At 40.8% G+C, this 18,834-nt stretch overlaps 1 protein-coding gene across 1 annotated transcript in view; it reads right to left on the minus strand.

Annotated features, from left to right (window-relative positions):
* The window catches only part of UXS1 (UDP-glucuronate decarboxylase 1), a 56,218-nt gene extending 38,226 nt beyond the window's left edge, over positions 1 to 17,992 (minus strand). Inside the window, exons 1-4 of the mRNA XM_031605170.2 lie at positions 17,803 to 17,992; positions 5,310 to 5,337; positions 2,657 to 2,705; positions 746 to 789 (exon numbers count right to left, since the gene is read on the minus strand). Coding sequence (XP_031461030.1) covers positions 746 to 789; positions 2,657 to 2,705; positions 5,310 to 5,337; positions 17,803 to 17,899 — 218 coding nt within the window. The 5' untranslated portion in view covers positions 17,900 to 17,992. The remainder of the gene's footprint in view (positions 1 to 745; positions 790 to 2,656; positions 2,706 to 5,309; positions 5,338 to 17,802) is intronic.
* Positions 17,993 to 18,834: the final 842 nt, after the last annotated feature.

Here is an 18,834-nt window from a genome sequence, read left to right on the forward strand (position 1 = left end):
TTAGTGGCACTGCCTAGAAAAGGCTAGATTTAGCCCCTTGTAAGGCAGCATTCTCACCTAGGGAGGAAATGACATTACAGAATAGACAAAACAGACAGAGATAAGGGAGTGAAATTTGTATTATTTAAAAAAAACAATTCATGAGTTTAAGGTGCTCCTGGATCTACAGCACAGAAGACCTCCACATTTAACATCTGCAGTTCACCAAAAAGCTCATCTGCTTTCCTCTGCTGCATTATCTAGTTTAATTCAAGCAATCACATTCCCTGACAAGTCCTAAGAAAAATGAGTGTGTTGGGCCCATCCAAAGCACATGCACAAAAATTCACAAGCAAATCATTGTGGCTTATCTGAACCGTGGTAAATGATCACAAGTATGGGAAACATCTTCAGCTTTCTGTAGTTGAAATCAGTACATTTCAGCACACGTCTGTACTGAACTTAGATAACTGCAGTAGCTGCTGTTCACTAGTACTAAAACCTGCATACTCCTTCACAGAATCTGTGCTTTACAAGAATTCAGCACTCACAGTTACTTCAGTGAGATTCAATCAGCCTGATTATCTTCAGCATTAATGTCCTTTGGCATTCAAGGGCCCATCCTCACTTAAGCATGATAAAAATTGAAAGATATCAAGGGCATAAGCAAAACATGAATCTCAAGCCTACAAGCTACAGAACTAACTGCTACAAAGCAGAAACTGTGCTTTTTAACTGATTCCCAATCTTAGAAAAGATGACTTACCTTTTTTCTAGATCTTTGATTTTCTCCCTTAGAGGTGCAACAGCCTAGAATAAATGAGTAATATTTAAACTTTGAAGAACAGACAAGATTCACATCACAAAACATTCAGATAGAGTTACTTTGGAGCAAAAAATCATGGCAAACAGTCTTTAATGAAGTATTTCAGAGAAGATGCTCCTAGAAACTTGTACCTCAAATTAGTCTTTATGTCAAAAATCCTTAAATCATTTTCATTAAAAAAAAAATCTAATAGCACAGCACTGAAAACAAAGCATATTCAGAGGTAAGGCAGTTGCTCAAAAGAACATCCAAGGCTATGAGTACCACAGGCTTGGGGATAAGAACATCTAACATTATGTTTAAGTAGGAATCAGAAATAAACACAGAAGCATTAGCTCCAGAGCAGTAGCTGTAACTCTCTCAGAACACGTGAAATTAAAGAAACACCACACTTGAAAAAAACTTAATTTAAAATATGTCTAGGTCTTTTAAAAAATATCGATAAAAGGAAAGTTAATAGAAAAACACAGCTCATCTACTAATGCTTCTGTATGTATTTTCACTGCATTGAATGAAAACCACCTAGGTCAGCATCTGTTTCAGGTTCTTTATTACAAGACCTGAATTTCTAACAGTCCTGCCAAGTTTCAACAATAGACTTACCATCTACAATCATATGTAAATGGAAAGCTATCAGAAGGTTAACACTTGAAGTGGTATTAAATAGTAATACATATCAACCCCTATTTGTTTACTACAAAAACTGCCAGTTAAAGCCAAATAACTCAGGAAATTAAGAAATGAACTGAAATAAGCTGCACATGTGTCCAGAGGAAATACACTATTGTTACTTACTCTTCAAGCATCTAGCTCTGTGGAACAGCAAACAGCTCCCAAAAAGCCACACTCATTCGGATAGTTTAAAGTACTATACAGCTAAAGCTCTAAAAGCAAGAACCAGATGTGCCTGACTTCTCAGGGAAGCAACTCTGATCTACCCAGCAACTTTCAAGTATTTAATCATTCTTAAACAACTGTGATTTTCAGAATGCTTGTTGCAATGTTTTCCAGATTAAAAAAAAAAAAAAAAGGAAATGCAGAAGACTTGACCTAAGAACAGTCTTTCTCCTGATCTTAAGCAACTGCAGTAAGCTTTTCACTGCTTCTACAGGAACTGTAGGAACCCAAGACACTACGTAGATCAGAGTAAATTATTATAATCAAACAGAAACACATATGAAAGTAGTGGAAGTACTCACCTCAAATACATTTATGTCTATTATTTTATTGCTATTATATAGGAAGTCTAAAAGCATCTTGAAAAAGGGATGTTTGTAAACTTCCACTGTATTTCAGAACAAACTGAGGCTGAAACTGAAATTCAGAGGTTCTGGTATAGAATTTCTGAACCACCACCATGTTCAATACCTATATCTACTCTAGAAATTGCCAGCTCTTGTCCTTAAGGCATTTTTAGTTCAAACTAGTCTCAGCTATCAACACAGCTACATTTGTTCATTAGTTGACAACAAAGCAAAACATATTTGAGGTTCCAAATATCTACTGAAGCACTTTGGAAAGGGGACAGAGGAAAGGATCTGCATACGTCCAACATTCAGTAACTCAAGTCAGTTCTCAAGAGGGATCTACAAAGCCACTGCAGCAAATGAGACCACCTCTACTGCTACAGCTCCCCAAAAAGGCTTAGATGAAAAACAAACAGCTGAGAGTCACAGATCTATGTTAGTAACTCCACTACAATGAATAACAGTTCAAATAGTGTTACGTACAAGTGTAATGCTTTGAATAGTTTTAGTGGAATACAGAGTAATTAGATAAATAATCTCTTTAAATATGAAATGAGCAAAATTGAGTCTTTAAAGCAGAATAAACGGCCATTAGAAAACTAACCTCCTCTATTTTACTTTCTACCTTCTGATCTCCGTTTTCCTGAAGAGACCTGTTGGCAAGAAAAAAACCACATAATTTATACATAAGCAAAGCTTGCTCCACTGCACCTACATTATACCTTTCCTGTTGAAACAATAGCTTTATATTATCCTAAATATTATTTAATAGACAGAGAAAATGAAAGTGGTTGGTTCAGTTCCCACTGAAAACAGTTACAGTCTTGTCACAAAGTTTGGCAAAACCTGAACCACACCTATGGGAAAAAAGTAATAAAATTAAAGATGACAGATTCATTTTACAGACAAAAATCAATTTAATTGTACAAAAAGTGCCTAGTCATCACACAGAGATAGAGCCAGTAGTAATATTTTTAAGCGTAGTTCCACTATGTGAATGCTTAAGATAACTTTTTGTGGGTCCACATTTACTGCATGCTAACAAAACACTTTCTCTTAATGCCACAACTGTAATTTTAATTTTAAAAAAACAGCATATGTGCCTACCTTTGAATTTTAACTTCCAAGGAACAAGGAAAAAACCTATACTGAAACTATTCTGAAGTGATCAGCTCAGGGGCAACAGTGACAATTCACATATGGTACTTCTCTGAAATGATGCCAGGTTTGTACACAGAAGAATGAAAAACGTCATGATAACTTGTAAAAACACAGCACTACCAAGGAGTTGGCTTCTTTCATAAATCTGTGTGGACTTGTTGTTGTTGTGTAAAACAAGTTAATTAGTTGTGTTCATTCTTAAGTGAACTTCTGTAAATGTAGAATATTTTAATATTTTAACTCTTGAATCTAGTTGTATGATTTTCCTTAAGATTGCATAATTCTTTTTTTCCCTCCCCTCCCCCAGACTAAACCTTCTGAAAGGGGAATTATTTATCAACCCTTACAGTACTAATTTTTTGCATACTAGAGGATTCATTGGTATCCAACTTAAAATGGAGTTCTTTCAAATAAAACAGAGCTCCTTTACTTGAGACCTGCAGTCATTACACCTAAGGAAACAGAAGGCCCTTTGTTAAGCAGGTACACATATGCCATGCCATTCAAAGCCAGAGCAACGATTCCCTTCACACCCTTCTGTAAAACTCCGTTACTAAAGCCAGTACAGTTATACTGAGACAAAAAACTCAATGAGTAGATTTAATTTTGTCATATCAGTGTAGTACATTTCAAGGCTGCAACACACAGACTCTGAATCATCTTTTCCCAAAGAATTGCATTTTTCTTTTAATAGTAAAAACACTCCAGTTAACATAGTAAGAATTTATTATGAGGAAACATTAAGAAATTTGTGTGAACGCTTCAAATGTTTTCCCAACAACAAAAGGGTCCCTGAAGAAACAGCTCAAACCACTGTTTATTCAAAAACAGGTTAGTTTCTAATGAGCCTTTCCTCCTAACATTGTTATTAACTGAGTATCAGTGTCAGATGTTCAGAAATAGCTTTCCCCCCCAATAGCTCTGTAAGGGTGTCCCCAAACAAGATGGTTGATGCAGACAATTTCTAAGGATAGCTTATCAGGGAATCAACGTGCTGGATCCCATGACCCCCCCCCCCCCCCGTCCTCCTCAAACACCTGAGATCCTGTCCTTCCCCCAGAAATGCTTAGCTGCACACCTAACAGCTGCTGAACTGTCATAGTTGGATGATCACGACAACAAATAATTTAAATGATAAGTCTGTCTGCAAACTGCAGCAGCTCAGCAGCTGTTGGACTAACAGCTGAATGCTTCTAGAAACAGTGGGAAACAGTAAGAAGGGTAAAGTGGACAGCTTGGGATGATAACACATCCCATAGAAAGCTATTCTGGGCAAATCAAAGCCCACAGAAAATTCACTGATTTTCTTACCTTGCCTCAAACTTCCTTCATTCCATGCCATGGAGCATGGTAACAGAGTAACTAAGTCCTTCACTAACAGAATAATGAAGTGAAACATTCTGTCCCCTATCCACAAAGACTTTGCTGTAGGGAACAGTATCCTTTTATTCTCTTCACCTTCTTTTCAGCCACAATTTCCTTGTGAAATTCCCACATGACACTCACATGTAAGCAGCAGTACTGCAAGATCTGCATCGTTTGCACTTATATGTTACACCATCCTATTTCCAAGGGCAAAAACTATGGGGGACACAACACAGGATGTTTTGCTTTTCAGTACTTAAACCACCTTATTCTCTCCCAATTAACTATGGGGGTGGGGCAGTGTGGGGAGTGAAGTCCTCCAAACACCATCTCCAATTCTAGGCACAGAAGCATAACTATGGTAAGCAGATGATCTGCTACTTTTCAGTTCTATAGCCTGCACTGCCACTAAGGTATGGGTCAGGTTTGTGATGAGGGAAAGAAGAATTTCAGCCTATGTGCTCAGCTATGCTAAGCAACTTGCCTTAAACCACCTCCCAAGAAAAAATATGTGTAAGGGAACATGCTGAAGGGCAGAAGACCCTGGGTGAGAATTACAGCAGACACACACTGCTCTGTGATTGAACACACTGTATTTAAAAGATGGTATCAGCTGCTTAGCAACCATCCAGCAACAGCTCAAGCCACTCTTCTGTTTTCTTCCTACTTGACATATAGTGATAAATGTAACAATTTTATTTCAGATAAGGATATTCAATACAAATACATACCTCATATTGACAAAGTTTCCCCAGACAGCTGAAAAATAAAAAGGAGAACATTAGCGTCATGTAACAGCAGAATGAGGTAATTTTTTCATATCATCATCAGAAGGAACTTAAAACAATGCTAAATTTATTCATGATTTAATTAAGTTGCACACATGGCAGATACATATGCAAAACAAGTGTCCAGAATGTTGTTTTGGAGTACAAGAGGAATTCTGATGACTACATTCTGATGATTACATGAGATGACAAAAGGAGGAAAACTGATTCCAGTGCACATCTGAAGTTCTCTGATAGCAGAGCCACATTTCTGATCACTATCCCCAAACTATACTACATAAAACATACAAGAATTCTCTAACTATAATTTGCTGCTGCACACATTCAAAAGAGTTCTAAGCTTGCTTATTAAATACTTTGAAAAAAATGTCAGAAGCAAGAAGTCCCATGCACCTGCACCACTGGGATTGAAAACTGCAGAAGAGCAAAAATAAAAAGTGGCCACCACTGGTAACAGCTGAACCAGTTCAGAGATGACACAACAGTCCTTCATTAAAGGTAGTTGCACATGCTAACGTGCATGCTAATTCACTATTTATAATAGTGATTTAAATTCAAAATAAACCTAAGTAATAATATAACCAAATACCTCACTAAGCAAGCAATGCTCATTTTTTGTACTTCTGGTATGGAAAACAGTTTTAAGGAAGACAACAGTATAAAATAATACAGCAAACAGGTATCAGCTCTTCACATCCATTTGCTAAATCTATTATTTACCTGAAAACATATCTGAAACTACTGAGAGTTTAAGCACAAAGACTATCACAACACTGACTTTCACTTTCAATTAGGACACAGAATGTAGCTGAAAGTCAAGAAAAAAAAGACACTATAAAGCAGGCTGCAGAACAGAGTCGACAACTTCACACTGTCAACACAAATAAGGTTAATGTGGGACAGTTATGTAAGGAACTACGCAACAATAGGAAACAAAATATACGCAGAATATCTTCAATAAATCATTTCACAATTGGTCTTAAAGAGACAAGGCTCAGCCTGAACACCCAAACTACTCTGGGCCTTAAGAAGTAGTAGCCTGTATGCAGTTATGGTATTATTATGCATATAGAAAGTTTCTGAGGCAACCTCAGTTTTAGCAAGCAGCGCTTCAGGCCTCAAGTAGCAGCTGAATTAAGTACTTTGTCTGCATTCAGGCCTTGCAGATACATTCTCACAATCGTTATTTACTGATCTCAAGCAGTCAGTAAGGTCTTACAGAGACGAGAACAACAAATTGCAACTGCAGACACAGGCATCAGAAGGAAAAAAACATACATGAGAACGCAGTAATGCAGTTACTGTTCCACCCTCCAGGGGATGGCAAAGCCACTGAACTGTGTTAAACTACTGAGCGCTGCCAAGTAATACAAATGAATCCATGACAGATCATCAGACTCAAGGAGGGCACTACAGCATCTGCAGTGGTCTCATAAAACCTCAGTCTTTGGGGTAGGAGAGAGGTAGAGCTTCAAATTTGGACAGATGATCAATAAAATCCAGCTGAACTAAGAAACACCGTGGATTTTACATTAATTAGATTCTCAGTGGGGAAAAGAGAGCACTGAGCACTAAAGTTACATTCCATTTATTCACCATCTGGCCAGGATTTCAGAATTATCTGTGTTAATATTAGTGGAAAAGGGTTTATTTTTTTTCTTTCTTTTCTGTGAATGACTATCATTTGACAACTACAGGTACACAATTGTCAAGCTATAGATCACTCAAATATACTATTGTTTCATTTTCTAGGCTGCTGAAACTCCTACACACAATGTACGGTATTGTTTGTGCAGTGGCAGGAAACATCTGGGCTTGCTTGGGGAAGCAGGAATTGACACAAAACAAGTTGCCAGCTGCTCTACAACCACCACCCTGCCAGCTTCATTGCAACAAAGACAGTGAAGCTACTGTCATACAAAAAAACTGCTTGCTAAAGAAAACGGGCTAACTGGGCATGCTCGGGTTCCACAGCAGGGATGGGGAATTCAGAAAAGCATCCATATATTTCCAATACACTATGCTTGATATTAAAAGTTCTGTAGGACTAAATGACCTTCTTGAAACTTCCACAAAGCTTGAGTGCTTCTGTAACATAAAAAAATGAAACTGCAAAATGAAACACAAAGGAAATTCTGTATGGAAAAACCTGAAGAACACCAAAGTGTATCCCATGCAGAGAGGTGCCACAGAAGTTTGCTTGGACATACAGTCCTCACAAAGGATTCTGAATGCACAGCTCTAAAGAAGGCTCTCTTTGACCACTGTGTGTTTCCATATAGTTTACATCAAGGTTGAAGGGATCACAGGTTAAGAGGCCAGGGGCCCAAATCAGCAAGCAGAGTGATGCAGAATTACAAGCCTAAATCTGAGACAAAAACCCTCAGAGGTGCCACAGAACCCATGCCAACCAAGACTAGGTTGAACCAAAAGCTGCAGGTGTGGATGGTTAAAAATGCTTCTCTAACTACAAGGTCATGAAAAAGGCACCACATGCAAACCCATCTTTTTTTCAAAAGCACCAGACTCCTAATAGACCCAATTTGAGCAAACTCTGACTCACAAAAGTCAGTCTTCAAGAAAAGAATGGCAACAACAAAACAAAACCAAAGCCAAAACTCTGAAACAGAGAAGTATACTTATGGGGGTAACAGTCTTATGCCAACACTCAGGGCTTGGACATTTAACAGTTTTCCTCCACAGCTGCACACAGTGCATATGCTGAAGAACTTTGCACTTATCCATCTAGAGAGCATGCACAGCCTTCCTGCCATCTACTGAAACTGTAAAAGTGAAGAATTCATTATTAACTGGACTAGACAGACAGGTGCATGACTTGTAACCAAACAATTAAGACACTCATTACAAGGGAGAAGGAAGAGAAATTCTGCTTATCCTCTCAAAAGACCATTTTTAAACCTCGCCCAGTGATTCATTAAAGTAGTAATATGTGGCCATTAGTGAAGAGATTAGAGTATTTGGATTGCTCAGAGACACGGGGAAACCAGATTTAATAGCCTGCACAGAAAAGTGTAGTCTTGTTTTGACTCTATCTGATCTGTGATGTTTTTCCCCCATTGCTTTCCTTCCATAAAGTAACAGTCACTTTTCCTGCAATAGTTTTCTAAGGATTAATAACAAGTACCACTAAGATTAAGAACACATCAGAGTCAGTAATACCTCCCACATATATCACACTTTAAAGAAGAAGAATGCCACAACTTGATGAAGTGATAAAGAGCTATTGTTTCAGGAAAAAAAGGGGATTTGTTTTTTAAAGCCTTGATCACAGCACTGTTATTAAAGAGGCTGACTAAATTTAAATACTAAACATTAATTACTCCTGGGTCCCCTCCCCCCTATTTTGTTTTTCTCCTGCCCCTAAAAGATAAAGCTACAGCTATGTGGTAAGCATAATCTCATAAAACCGTTGCAGATCTCGAAGACTTCTTCAAACTACTTCAAAAAAAAAAAAAAGGACAGGCAGTAATGGATGAGTAAAAGAAAGGCTGTCTTCCTACCGCATAAATGTATATTCCTATAAATATAGCAGTTTGTTTAGTCTTCCTAGAGAAGTCCATTTCTGAAATTACATTGGATGCAAAGCAGTGCAATGATTGAGCTATTTTCACCAAAGGTATATTTCAAAAGCAATTCTTCAGATACATTATGCAGGTAGGGCTGGCTTGATTTGAAAAACAAAACCTATTAAATCAAAATACAAAGAAGTTCAATAGAAATCCCAAGCTATTTGTTGTTCAGCATCCACTATTAAATGCACATTTGCCTACCTAACTCAGTCAGACTTTTGGCTCTGACCAGTTTCACTTCACAGCAGGCAAGGGTCATTCATTTACATCCTGGAAATGTAAGAATAGGATGCATATTTTGCTTGGAATGCCCTTTCAGTCTGCCATCTGCAGACATAGTTGTTGTATAGCTTTTTTATAGAACACAGCTTACTACCTTTGCATGTCTTAATTAGCTCATCCATAATAGGCTGGGGAACCAAAAGAGCAGCACAATCATAATCTACAGGTAGGAAAATAAAGAATCTCAAAGGAAATCGGTGCCTTTACCCCAAGATGATCTCTGTTCTCTAGGATTAAGAATATGACACTAATATCAAGTCATCTATCACAAAGGAACTGCAGTAATTAACATTGAACCTCAAATGATTAGAGATAATTTCAGTCATTTCAGATGCTTCAGACAATTTCATTAGTTTCAGCACCACGTGCATTTTAAAATTAATGTTTTAAAAAAGCAGGATCCTAACACCCCTGAAGATTCAACTGCATTCTGAGCAACAATGAATGCAGTTCCTTTAAAACCATTTTCCTTCACAATGACTGTGTTGTTCGCATTTCCAAGGCACTTAAAGAAACTTTTATGTGAACTTTTGCCCAAGCAGATTTAGTTCAAAACACAGGATTTTTAGCCTGCACTGCCCTCCTTACATCCTCTGTTCCTCAGATGAGGAGAGAACAAAATCAATGCCCGTTACAGAAAGATTCTGCTATAAGAAGAAACAGCATGAAGGAACACTCTGAATTGATATACAGTTGTTACCTGAACTTCTAGAACAAAATCTTAACCTTTGAAGGCTCACAGCGAATTGCTTCAGCCAAACCTGTTTCAGAGAGATGCAATGATGTTAAAAAACAGGATTTTATGTATTTATTTTCCTCTTACTTAAATCAGGCTCACCATGGTTACACAGCAGCATTGGTTTCTTGGTTGGAAAAAAGGCTTTTTCTTTTCAGAGAAAAACTTGACAGAACGGAAAAGTAAGCAGAGGGAGTTCAAAATGTTGATTACAGATCCATTAAAAAAGAAAAAGCCTTATATTATTTTGCAGATCTCAATTACATATGTAGGCACATAAAGGAAATTACAGGAAAGTGCTATTTCTTTTACCTCCCTTTATACATTTTTGACTGTATGCTCTGGCTCCTCCAGAAGTATCTCTCTTTGCCTTTGGCTGACACTGATATTTAAGCCCATTGTGCTGCCTTGCACAATGTGAGCTTGACTGTAGTCAAAAGTTACAGAAAAATCATCTATGGTGTTAATGGAGGTCCCCGTCCAGCTCCCACTGGAGTTGGTGAAAAGAATCCAGCTTACCTGTAAGAGAAGTAGATTTGGGATCTCATACCTTTGCACAAGAGTTTTCTTATCAAATACCTTCAGTTTATAGCATGGTGGATCCCTGTTTGATACTCAGATTGGCACAAGCTCAAAAAAGATATTGTGGGCTCTAAAAGCAAACAGCTACAGGAAAGGGGAGGGAAGAAATAGCAACTGCTTGGGAATCTTGAAGTAACTCTTAATGGAGGAAATGAGAAGATTTTAACATTGCATCTCAGTAGACTGGAGACATGACAGTCCTGCAGCCAAGTGAAAGCTGATCTTCTGAATGTGGAGAATAAGCAGTATGATTGGGCCTTGGTGATACTGGATTTAATTTGCTGCTGATGAGGAACCCTTGGAAAAATCACCATTGAAGAAAGCTGAAATCCCAGCAGCTGGGGAATGGAGATACTCACTTTTGCAGAGGACAGGAACTTTCACTACATGTAGGGATCAGTGGGACATATGAGAAGCTGTGATGCCCCATCCCTGGAGGTGCTCAAGGCCAAGCTGAATGGGGCCCTAGGCAGCCTGAGGTGGTGGGGGGCAGCCCTGCAGGTGGTTGGACCTAGCTGATCTAAAGTTACTGCCCAAAGAGAGAAGATATAACCTTCAGATTTCCCCTCATGGGAAGTAACCTAGACATCAGGATACAATGGTTTATTTTTTTTAAGGGGCTTCAAGATGGTTAACAGCATCCTTGTATGCCATTCCACAGCTACTCATCTTCCAGCAGAGGAAAAGCAGTCACCAGAATAATGTTTTTGTGCCTTCTCTCAAAAAGGAACACTTAAACTGTGCCAAACTGCTACACTCCTACAGCTGTCAGATACAGTATCAGGCAATTGCTTTTTTCTTTACAAGAGTTTAACTGGGTGTCATACTGGACAGAAACCTAACTATTATTGCATATTTATTGCTTACAACATTTCAGTTCACATCATCACTTAAAAGCTGAATAGATTTCTTCATTTCATTGCTAGGAAATTCTTTCCAGGTCTTTTTTTCCCCCCAGTTCTCTGTTCAGTGTTTCTACCCTTTCCTGTATCTTTAGCATATCATTTTTGTCTATCCTGCGTTCTTCTACAAGCAAGGTAATGCTATCTGATTGTTCACTACCACATACATAAGCACGTGGTACTTACAGCAACTACATAACAACAGAATGCATCTGGTTTTCACCCCAAAGAACTCAACACAATTTGGAAGTTCCAATCAGGATCTTCCATTTTCATTACTTTGCACACTTCAGTGTGCCTGGACATCATGAAACTTCTCAGATTTGAAGTTATTGCCTCAAAATAACAACAGTTGTCTGCACTCAGGTTGATTCTCTACAAATGGTAGGAATTCTCTGGGAGTTTTTCACCTATACCTAACTGGAGTATGGTGCAATAATTATATTTTGAATAAGGTCAGAATTATTTTGACAACATGAAATCTAAGCAATCTAAATTACCAACACTACTGTGAACCCTTTTCACTTTGTGAAAGAACTGAAAATCCTTGAGTCTTTCTTCAAACAGCAGCTATCACTCAAAAAAAAAAACCCCAACTTCCTTCTTACAAAATGACATTTATCTTCTGATAAGCCTGATCTACACAACTGAAATGCACAAAGTTTGCTGAGAAACAGTTTCTCCTCTTGCTTAAATGCAACACTGTTTTGTTTTTAATTTGCAAAGAAAACAAAGCAACAAGGAAAGCATAAGGGGTTGCTTTCTTCCCCAAAGAGGTGCAGATCTAGGAATGTGTTACATAAGCCTGAAATACACCTAAATGCAATTCCAACACATTCACTATAATTGCATGCATAGGTATTTAATGTATTTCAGAAACTTGGAAGGCAGTTTCAAGGAAATGAAACATCTACTTTCCTCCCTAAATATCTGCAAATAGGAAGCGTTTCCCTTTCTCTTTTACAAAGCTCATTTTCCTTCTTGAAGGCTGACTGACCAAAGTATAGTTTTAACCGGTGGTTTTCATCTTCTGGCCTTTGGACTCTAAGGAAGGAAAGGTAGGGGTCACTGTGTCAACTCACCTGAAGGGGTCTGGCAAAAGGTAACCGGGTTAATTATTAGATAGCTTCATCAGTAACATCACAAATCGGCTTCAACACGTTATAAATCAAATGCAAGTCATTCAGAAGCTGTAAACTGTCATGCAGAACAGTGAAGGTAAAAGGATTTATAGTGGCTGAGGAAAGGGTTAGATGTGTGGGTTTTTTTGTTGTTGCTAAAAAGATGAATAAATTAAAGCAGATAGTGCCCAAGCATTACTTTTTCTCCCCCCCAGACATGGTCCACTGAATGGGGGAAACAGTTTTCAAGGAGCTCAGAGAGGCAGAGTATATTCCACACTTCAGATAACAATGATACACATTTTACAAACCCCAGAACCTGAGCAGTCATGTGAGACAGCAAGATTCAGATCAGAGATAGGGATCAAGTAAAGGGTCATGACTCAAGTCAAACTACTAAACGCTGCAGATTACTATTTACTGCTATCATTTTCTCAGTTATGGTACTGGCCATTATAGCATGCTGTGAGGCTGCTGAAAACTCTCTTCTCCTCATTACATTTTACAAACCCCTTTAAGAAAACTGATGCAGGAACCCCCACATCTCCCTCCCATGGGTCCAAAGACCTCAAGTTGAAAACCACCAGTTCAAACTCTGCGTTGGCCAACCAACCTTCAAGAAAGAAGGGCAATATAAATGACAGGCAAACATCACTCCTTTGCAAAAATGCAGAGAGGGAAGCAGATGAAAGCTCTCAGAGTGCCTATCCTGGAGTGGAACAACGACAGCACCATCTCCTGCTCGAGCCACAGTAAAGACAAATCCTAGGTGAAGATACGCTGGGAATGGTATGAGTTTCTCCAAGATACCAAAAAAAATTCACAAAACAACCTAGAACAACGACAACAATGATTCCAGTCCTGCTTTTCTGGCCAGCTATTCCTGACTTAAACTTCAAATTGCTACCAGAGCTCAGTCAAATTTTCATGAGCTACACAGCAATGTCTAGTTCAAAGCCAGCAAGCAAATGTTTAGGGTTTGTTTTTCAGATTTTTTTTTTTTTTGGTAGAGAATCTGTGGCACGTTGGTGCAAAACGCAGGCAAGCCTGATGTCACATCAGACCACTCCTGAATCATCCTTGGCCTGTCAATCCTGCTGTCTCATAAAACAAACAGGGAACGAAGAACTGTTCCTACTATTCTCAGAAGCAGTGCAAATTAACTTCCAGACAACTAGCTTGAGTCAGTAAGACAAGAACAATTTCACAGCTATTTTTCTGCTATGAAAAGTGAAATTACAACCTTATCAGAACAAAAAATTAAGTATCCTTCAATCCTTATTTTGAACACACAAGGTGCAAGAGGCTGGTAAGATTTAAGCCTAGAAGCTTACCAATGCCTTGTTATCCTGAGAGAAGGGGACACAATATTCTTCCTACTTGATGGAAATCTGACCAAAAAACGGCTGACTTTATAAAACAAGGGCTAGCAATCACTGAAATTAACAATGCTCAGAGACATCAAGCTCCTACACTGCAAAACACACTTTACTCACATTACTTTGACGTTTTAAGTTGCTTTAGCAGCTGTTCTTTGATTTCTTTTATAAAGGAAAGAAGTCTTAATCTTGGATCTCATGACAGCGCCCTACTATTCCTTCGCTTTTTCCTTAGAAAATGAGCAAAGCTACTGACATACTTCCAGAGAACTATATGACCTACGAATGAGCAAAGAGAACTGTTCTACTTTACCAGAAATAGAACTCCTCCTTTACTTTCAGCAAGATCATGCAACTCCCTTGTTACACCAAGACATCAGATTACTTACAGCAGCATCAAGATTAAAGCAAGCCATGTAGATGGACAAACTCTGGTCTGTAAAATCTTGTAGCCAACATTCAAAATCTACTTCTAACAACTTCAATAAGAGCCTGATTCTACAAAAACGGTTTCACTGAAGCATCTTAGTATGCCTGTATAAAGCAGAATAAATACTTAAAACCTCAAAGGAAAGGAATTCAAGGTATCTATTTATTAATGTACTGAACCACAAAAAGACAGGCTTTTTTTTTTTTAAATTCAGTAAATATCTGCATATTACACCAGATATTTTCGTTTTTTTTTTTTTTCAGTACCTTTTAAATTGGCTGCTTGTTTATGATCTGTCTACATTTCTCTTGCAGTGGACAACAAAAAATCAATTAAATCCATTTCACTGGCATTTCTAATCACCTCATGTTCTTAAGCTGCGGTTTCACAATGGCTCCAAGATGATGCAAGTGCAGCCTGTTACTGAAAGGATTTGTTCTGGTCCACCTTCACACTCTGTCCCCTCTTCTTTCATTGACACTACCACACCTGCAGCATCTTGCAGGGGATCAAATCAGAGCAAAGATGTAACACCTTGGTCATGGCTCCCCATTATATCTAGCACACTACAGCCGTACAGACAGCAATGCAGGTGAGTTAACTAAGCTAATTCTGGAAACAAACAAACAAAACCACCTACAGAGAGATTTGGATGGTTCACTAGCTACAGTATCACCAGATTTAAGTGAACAGTGATTTTTACATTACACAGAAATTAATACAAATTACATTTAGAAAAATGAGACATCAAATATGGCTAATTCAAACAGAGATTGAAAGTAAGGGCTCTTCTTACTATAAGTGTTAATAGGGAAATTAGTTAAGTCCATAAGAACCCAAGGTATCTTAAACCTGATTAGCCTTATTGCACACCTCACATCACAATGGTACCTTAACCAAATTCAGCAAGGCTCCTTAGATAAGACCCAAGTTGTAGAACCAGGGAGGTTCTGCCAAACACTAAGCACAAACTCCCCATGTTCCCACTGCACCACCTCCTCAGCTGGGCCAAAGCAACTGTCTGAATACCCACATGGTAACCTGTTACCTAAAAAGGAAGCTGACTTCTCACCAGGTGATCTTACACCAGACCTCCTTTAGCTGGTGCACAGGACAGCAGCTCAAGTCCTTGTATGTGGAGGACTGGTAGGAAAGGGGAGATGTGGAACAGGGATGCCTAAGCCAGCCTAGCCATCCAACATTTGTGTGCTGTGAACCTACCAGGACAACCACCCAAAGACTGCTGAAAACGAGACGGCCTCAGCCTTCTGTCTGTCAACAGCCTGTGATAAACTCTTCCTCTGATTTACTGTCTCCAGAAAAGAAGTTCTTCAGACATTTTTAACATCCATTCAAAGGCAGAAGCTTTCTATGAAATAAAATGTTTTTTCAAAAGATACTCTCCAAACATTTTCCCATGGTTTCACAAGCAAACTCACAAAATGGTACTAACAAAAAAAATCATCTCTCCTAGTTCATAAAAACAAACAAACAAACAAAAAAAACACCCCCAAACTCCACATACTTCCAAATATTCCATTCCCTGAGGCAATGTGCTCCAACTCTGGCTCCCCATGCACTAGACACCAAACAGAAATTCATCGGAAGAAGGCTGGACAGCCTGAAAACACTTAGTCATTTGGAGAGCACTTGAGAAAGAAAGAATGTAAAAAGTGCCAGCACATACACCTACACCAGCAGCTCAGTTTTCTCAAATTTCAAGCTATTTTAATCTTGCAATATCTGACAGCATGCAGAGCACAGTGATGATTCAGTAATATTGCAAGTAGTACACCATCAGGACAGGGGGATGGAATCATAATCACTTCCACAGAAAAAATAATGAAAAATAGTCTCTCTACAATCTATTACATCACTGGCATCTGCCAAAATAACACACTACTCAGAGACACCAGAACAATAACTAGTGATTCTGCTACCCTATTACTGAAAAGATGGAGTAGTACAGCAACTGGACATGGCAGATGTGCAGAAACCGTACACCTACCAGATACCCTTTTTAAGATGCCCTTTGCCACACCCATCTGCAGTCCTCTCCTGATTTTTTTTCAAACTCAAAGAATGACCAGAAACAAGGAGAGAGAAAATTCCTATAACCTGCAGTCCAAACAGCAAAAATAATACAGCAGTTTTCCTCTTCCTTAAGGCTAGATTTTACCCAGACAGCAAAAATCATCATGTCCACAGAGTCTATTCAATAGCCAGGACCTAGCAGCCATACCAATTGCCACTCAATCCCAAAGCCTGATAGCTTTCTATATTAAGTTTTCTCTTTTGCAAAATATCAAATCCTTTCAGAAGCAGAAGAGTCATCATTAAGGCATTCCAGCTTTACTATGCACGGAACCTTAAGTCACTCGAGCAAACTGGGGAAGAGAAGGCTCAGGGGACACCTGAGAGCAGCCTTCCAATACTCAAAAGGTAGGTTATAAGCAAGAGGGAAATCAACTTTCTACATGGGTAGGTAGTGACAAGCCAAGAGGGAACAAACTAAAAAATGGGAGATTTAGGTTAGATGTTGGGGAAATTTCTTACTGAGAGGGTGGTGAGGTGCTGGCACAGCTGTCCAGAGAAGCTGTGGTGCCCCATCCCTGGAGGCACTCAAGGCCAGGTTGGATGGGGCCCCGGGCAGCTGAGCTGGTGGGGGGCAGCCCTGCCCATGGCAGGGGGTGGGGCTGGGTGCGATTTGAAGTCCCTTTTAACACAAACAACACCATGATTCTATGAAACTGTCCTAAGAGTGAGAGCTGGTATATGATTTCAACAGTTTCAACAGTGACTAAATAACGAGATCTCTCAAACGTGTGGCGGCAAAGGGAATTCCTATCTCGCAGTTCTGGCGTAGGAAACACCACCTTTCGCCCAACATGCCCAAGCTGTACCTCTGAACCCTGCCAAATGCACAGGGAGGATCCTGAGCAGCCCTGGCACACACCCATCCCCAAGGCGAGCTCACCGACACGCGCCCTGCAGCACCGACAGCATCTAGCGATGCTGACAGGGCTTCCACGATCCCGCCTGCTGACGTGCAGGCCACACAAAATCCACGCAAGCCTGAAACAAGAGCAGGCTAACGCTAAATAAACCCGATGTGCGAAAGGAACGAGAAAGGAAAGAGCGCTCGCAGCCCAGCACGGTAAATCTCAGGTCTATCTGACTCACGCCCGTAACCCACGCCGTAAACATTCCACTCAGCGGCTATCCTAAGATCTCCCCGAGTACTTTCTGTGCCTCTCGGCACACGGGCACAACCCGAACCCCGTCCAGCCGGCACGACCACCCCGCGGAACGCGGCCCGTTCGCCCCGAGTCGCCCCCCGCCGGGCCGGAGGAAGTTTCCGCGGGGCGGCGAGAGGGAAACCCGGCGGAGCCCCCTGCTCGCTCGTTCACTCACAGGCGACGTAGGCGATGCAGGCGAGCCCCACGAGCAGCTTCATCCTCCTGCGGTTGATGGCGGTCAGCAGGCGCAGCAGCGGCCCCTTGCTCACCATGCCCAGGGCACGCAGAGCCGGGCACGCCACCCGCGGCTCCCCCCGCCCGGCTGCCCGGGAACCGCTCGCGCAGGCGCAGCGGCGCCCGCCCTCCCCTTCCTTCCCCTGCTCTGCTTGCGCTAGGCGGCCGGAGCCGCCTGGCAGTGCGCATGCGCGGTTCGCGACGCGCTGTGGGGCGGAGCGCTGAGGTGGCGGTGCTCCTGAGTGCGTTCGTTCGTGTGTCTGTGCGTTCTTCCTTCGTGGCAAGCCGCGGGCTCTGGACTAGAGGCTGCCTGGGGGCGCCCGCCTAACACAGAGCGAGCCTGAGGCGCCCGCTGCCTTTCTGGTCCACTGACACGGTCCTTCATGGCGCTGCCTTGTGTGTGTGGCTTTGTCTCCTCTTGCCTCCCGCGGTAGTGGCTTTTGGGTGTCCTGCTGGTCGCAGGAAGGCTGCACACCCAAAAACTTACTTCACACATGTGCCACGCTTTGTTTCTAAGCAGTCAGTGCCTGGTGTCCTGAAAGCTCCATTTGCTTTAGTGCAAACAACCTGATCTAGTTGGAGGTACCCCTGCCCATAGCAGAGGTTGGAACTGAGTGGTCTTCAAGTCCCCGTGGCCCAAACGACAGAGGAGGCTCGGGGGGGGTCTTAACACTCTACAAAGACCTGAGAGGAGGTCGTTTCGAGGTGGGGGTTGGCTTCTTCTCCCAGGTAACAGCGATAGGACAAGAGTGAACGGCCTCAAATCGCACCAGAGGAGGTTGGGTCAGGTTGGATATTAGGAAACATTTCTTCTCAGAAAGAGTGTTGAGGCAGTGGCACAGGCTGCCCAGGGAGCTGGTGGAGTCACCATCCCTGGAAGTGTTCAAGAACCGTGTGGATGTGGCAACGAGGGACGTGGAACTGAGGGTGGTCTGGTGGTCTTGATGATCTGAGAGGTCTTTTCCAACTTAAT

This window comes from Phasianus colchicus, chromosome 1 (genome assembly GCF_987193195.1).
Source record: "Phasianus colchicus chromosome 1, bPhaCol1.hap1.1, whole genome shotgun sequence".
In the NCBI taxonomy this organism is placed as follows: domain Eukaryota; kingdom Metazoa; phylum Chordata; class Aves; order Galliformes; family Phasianidae; genus Phasianus; species Phasianus colchicus.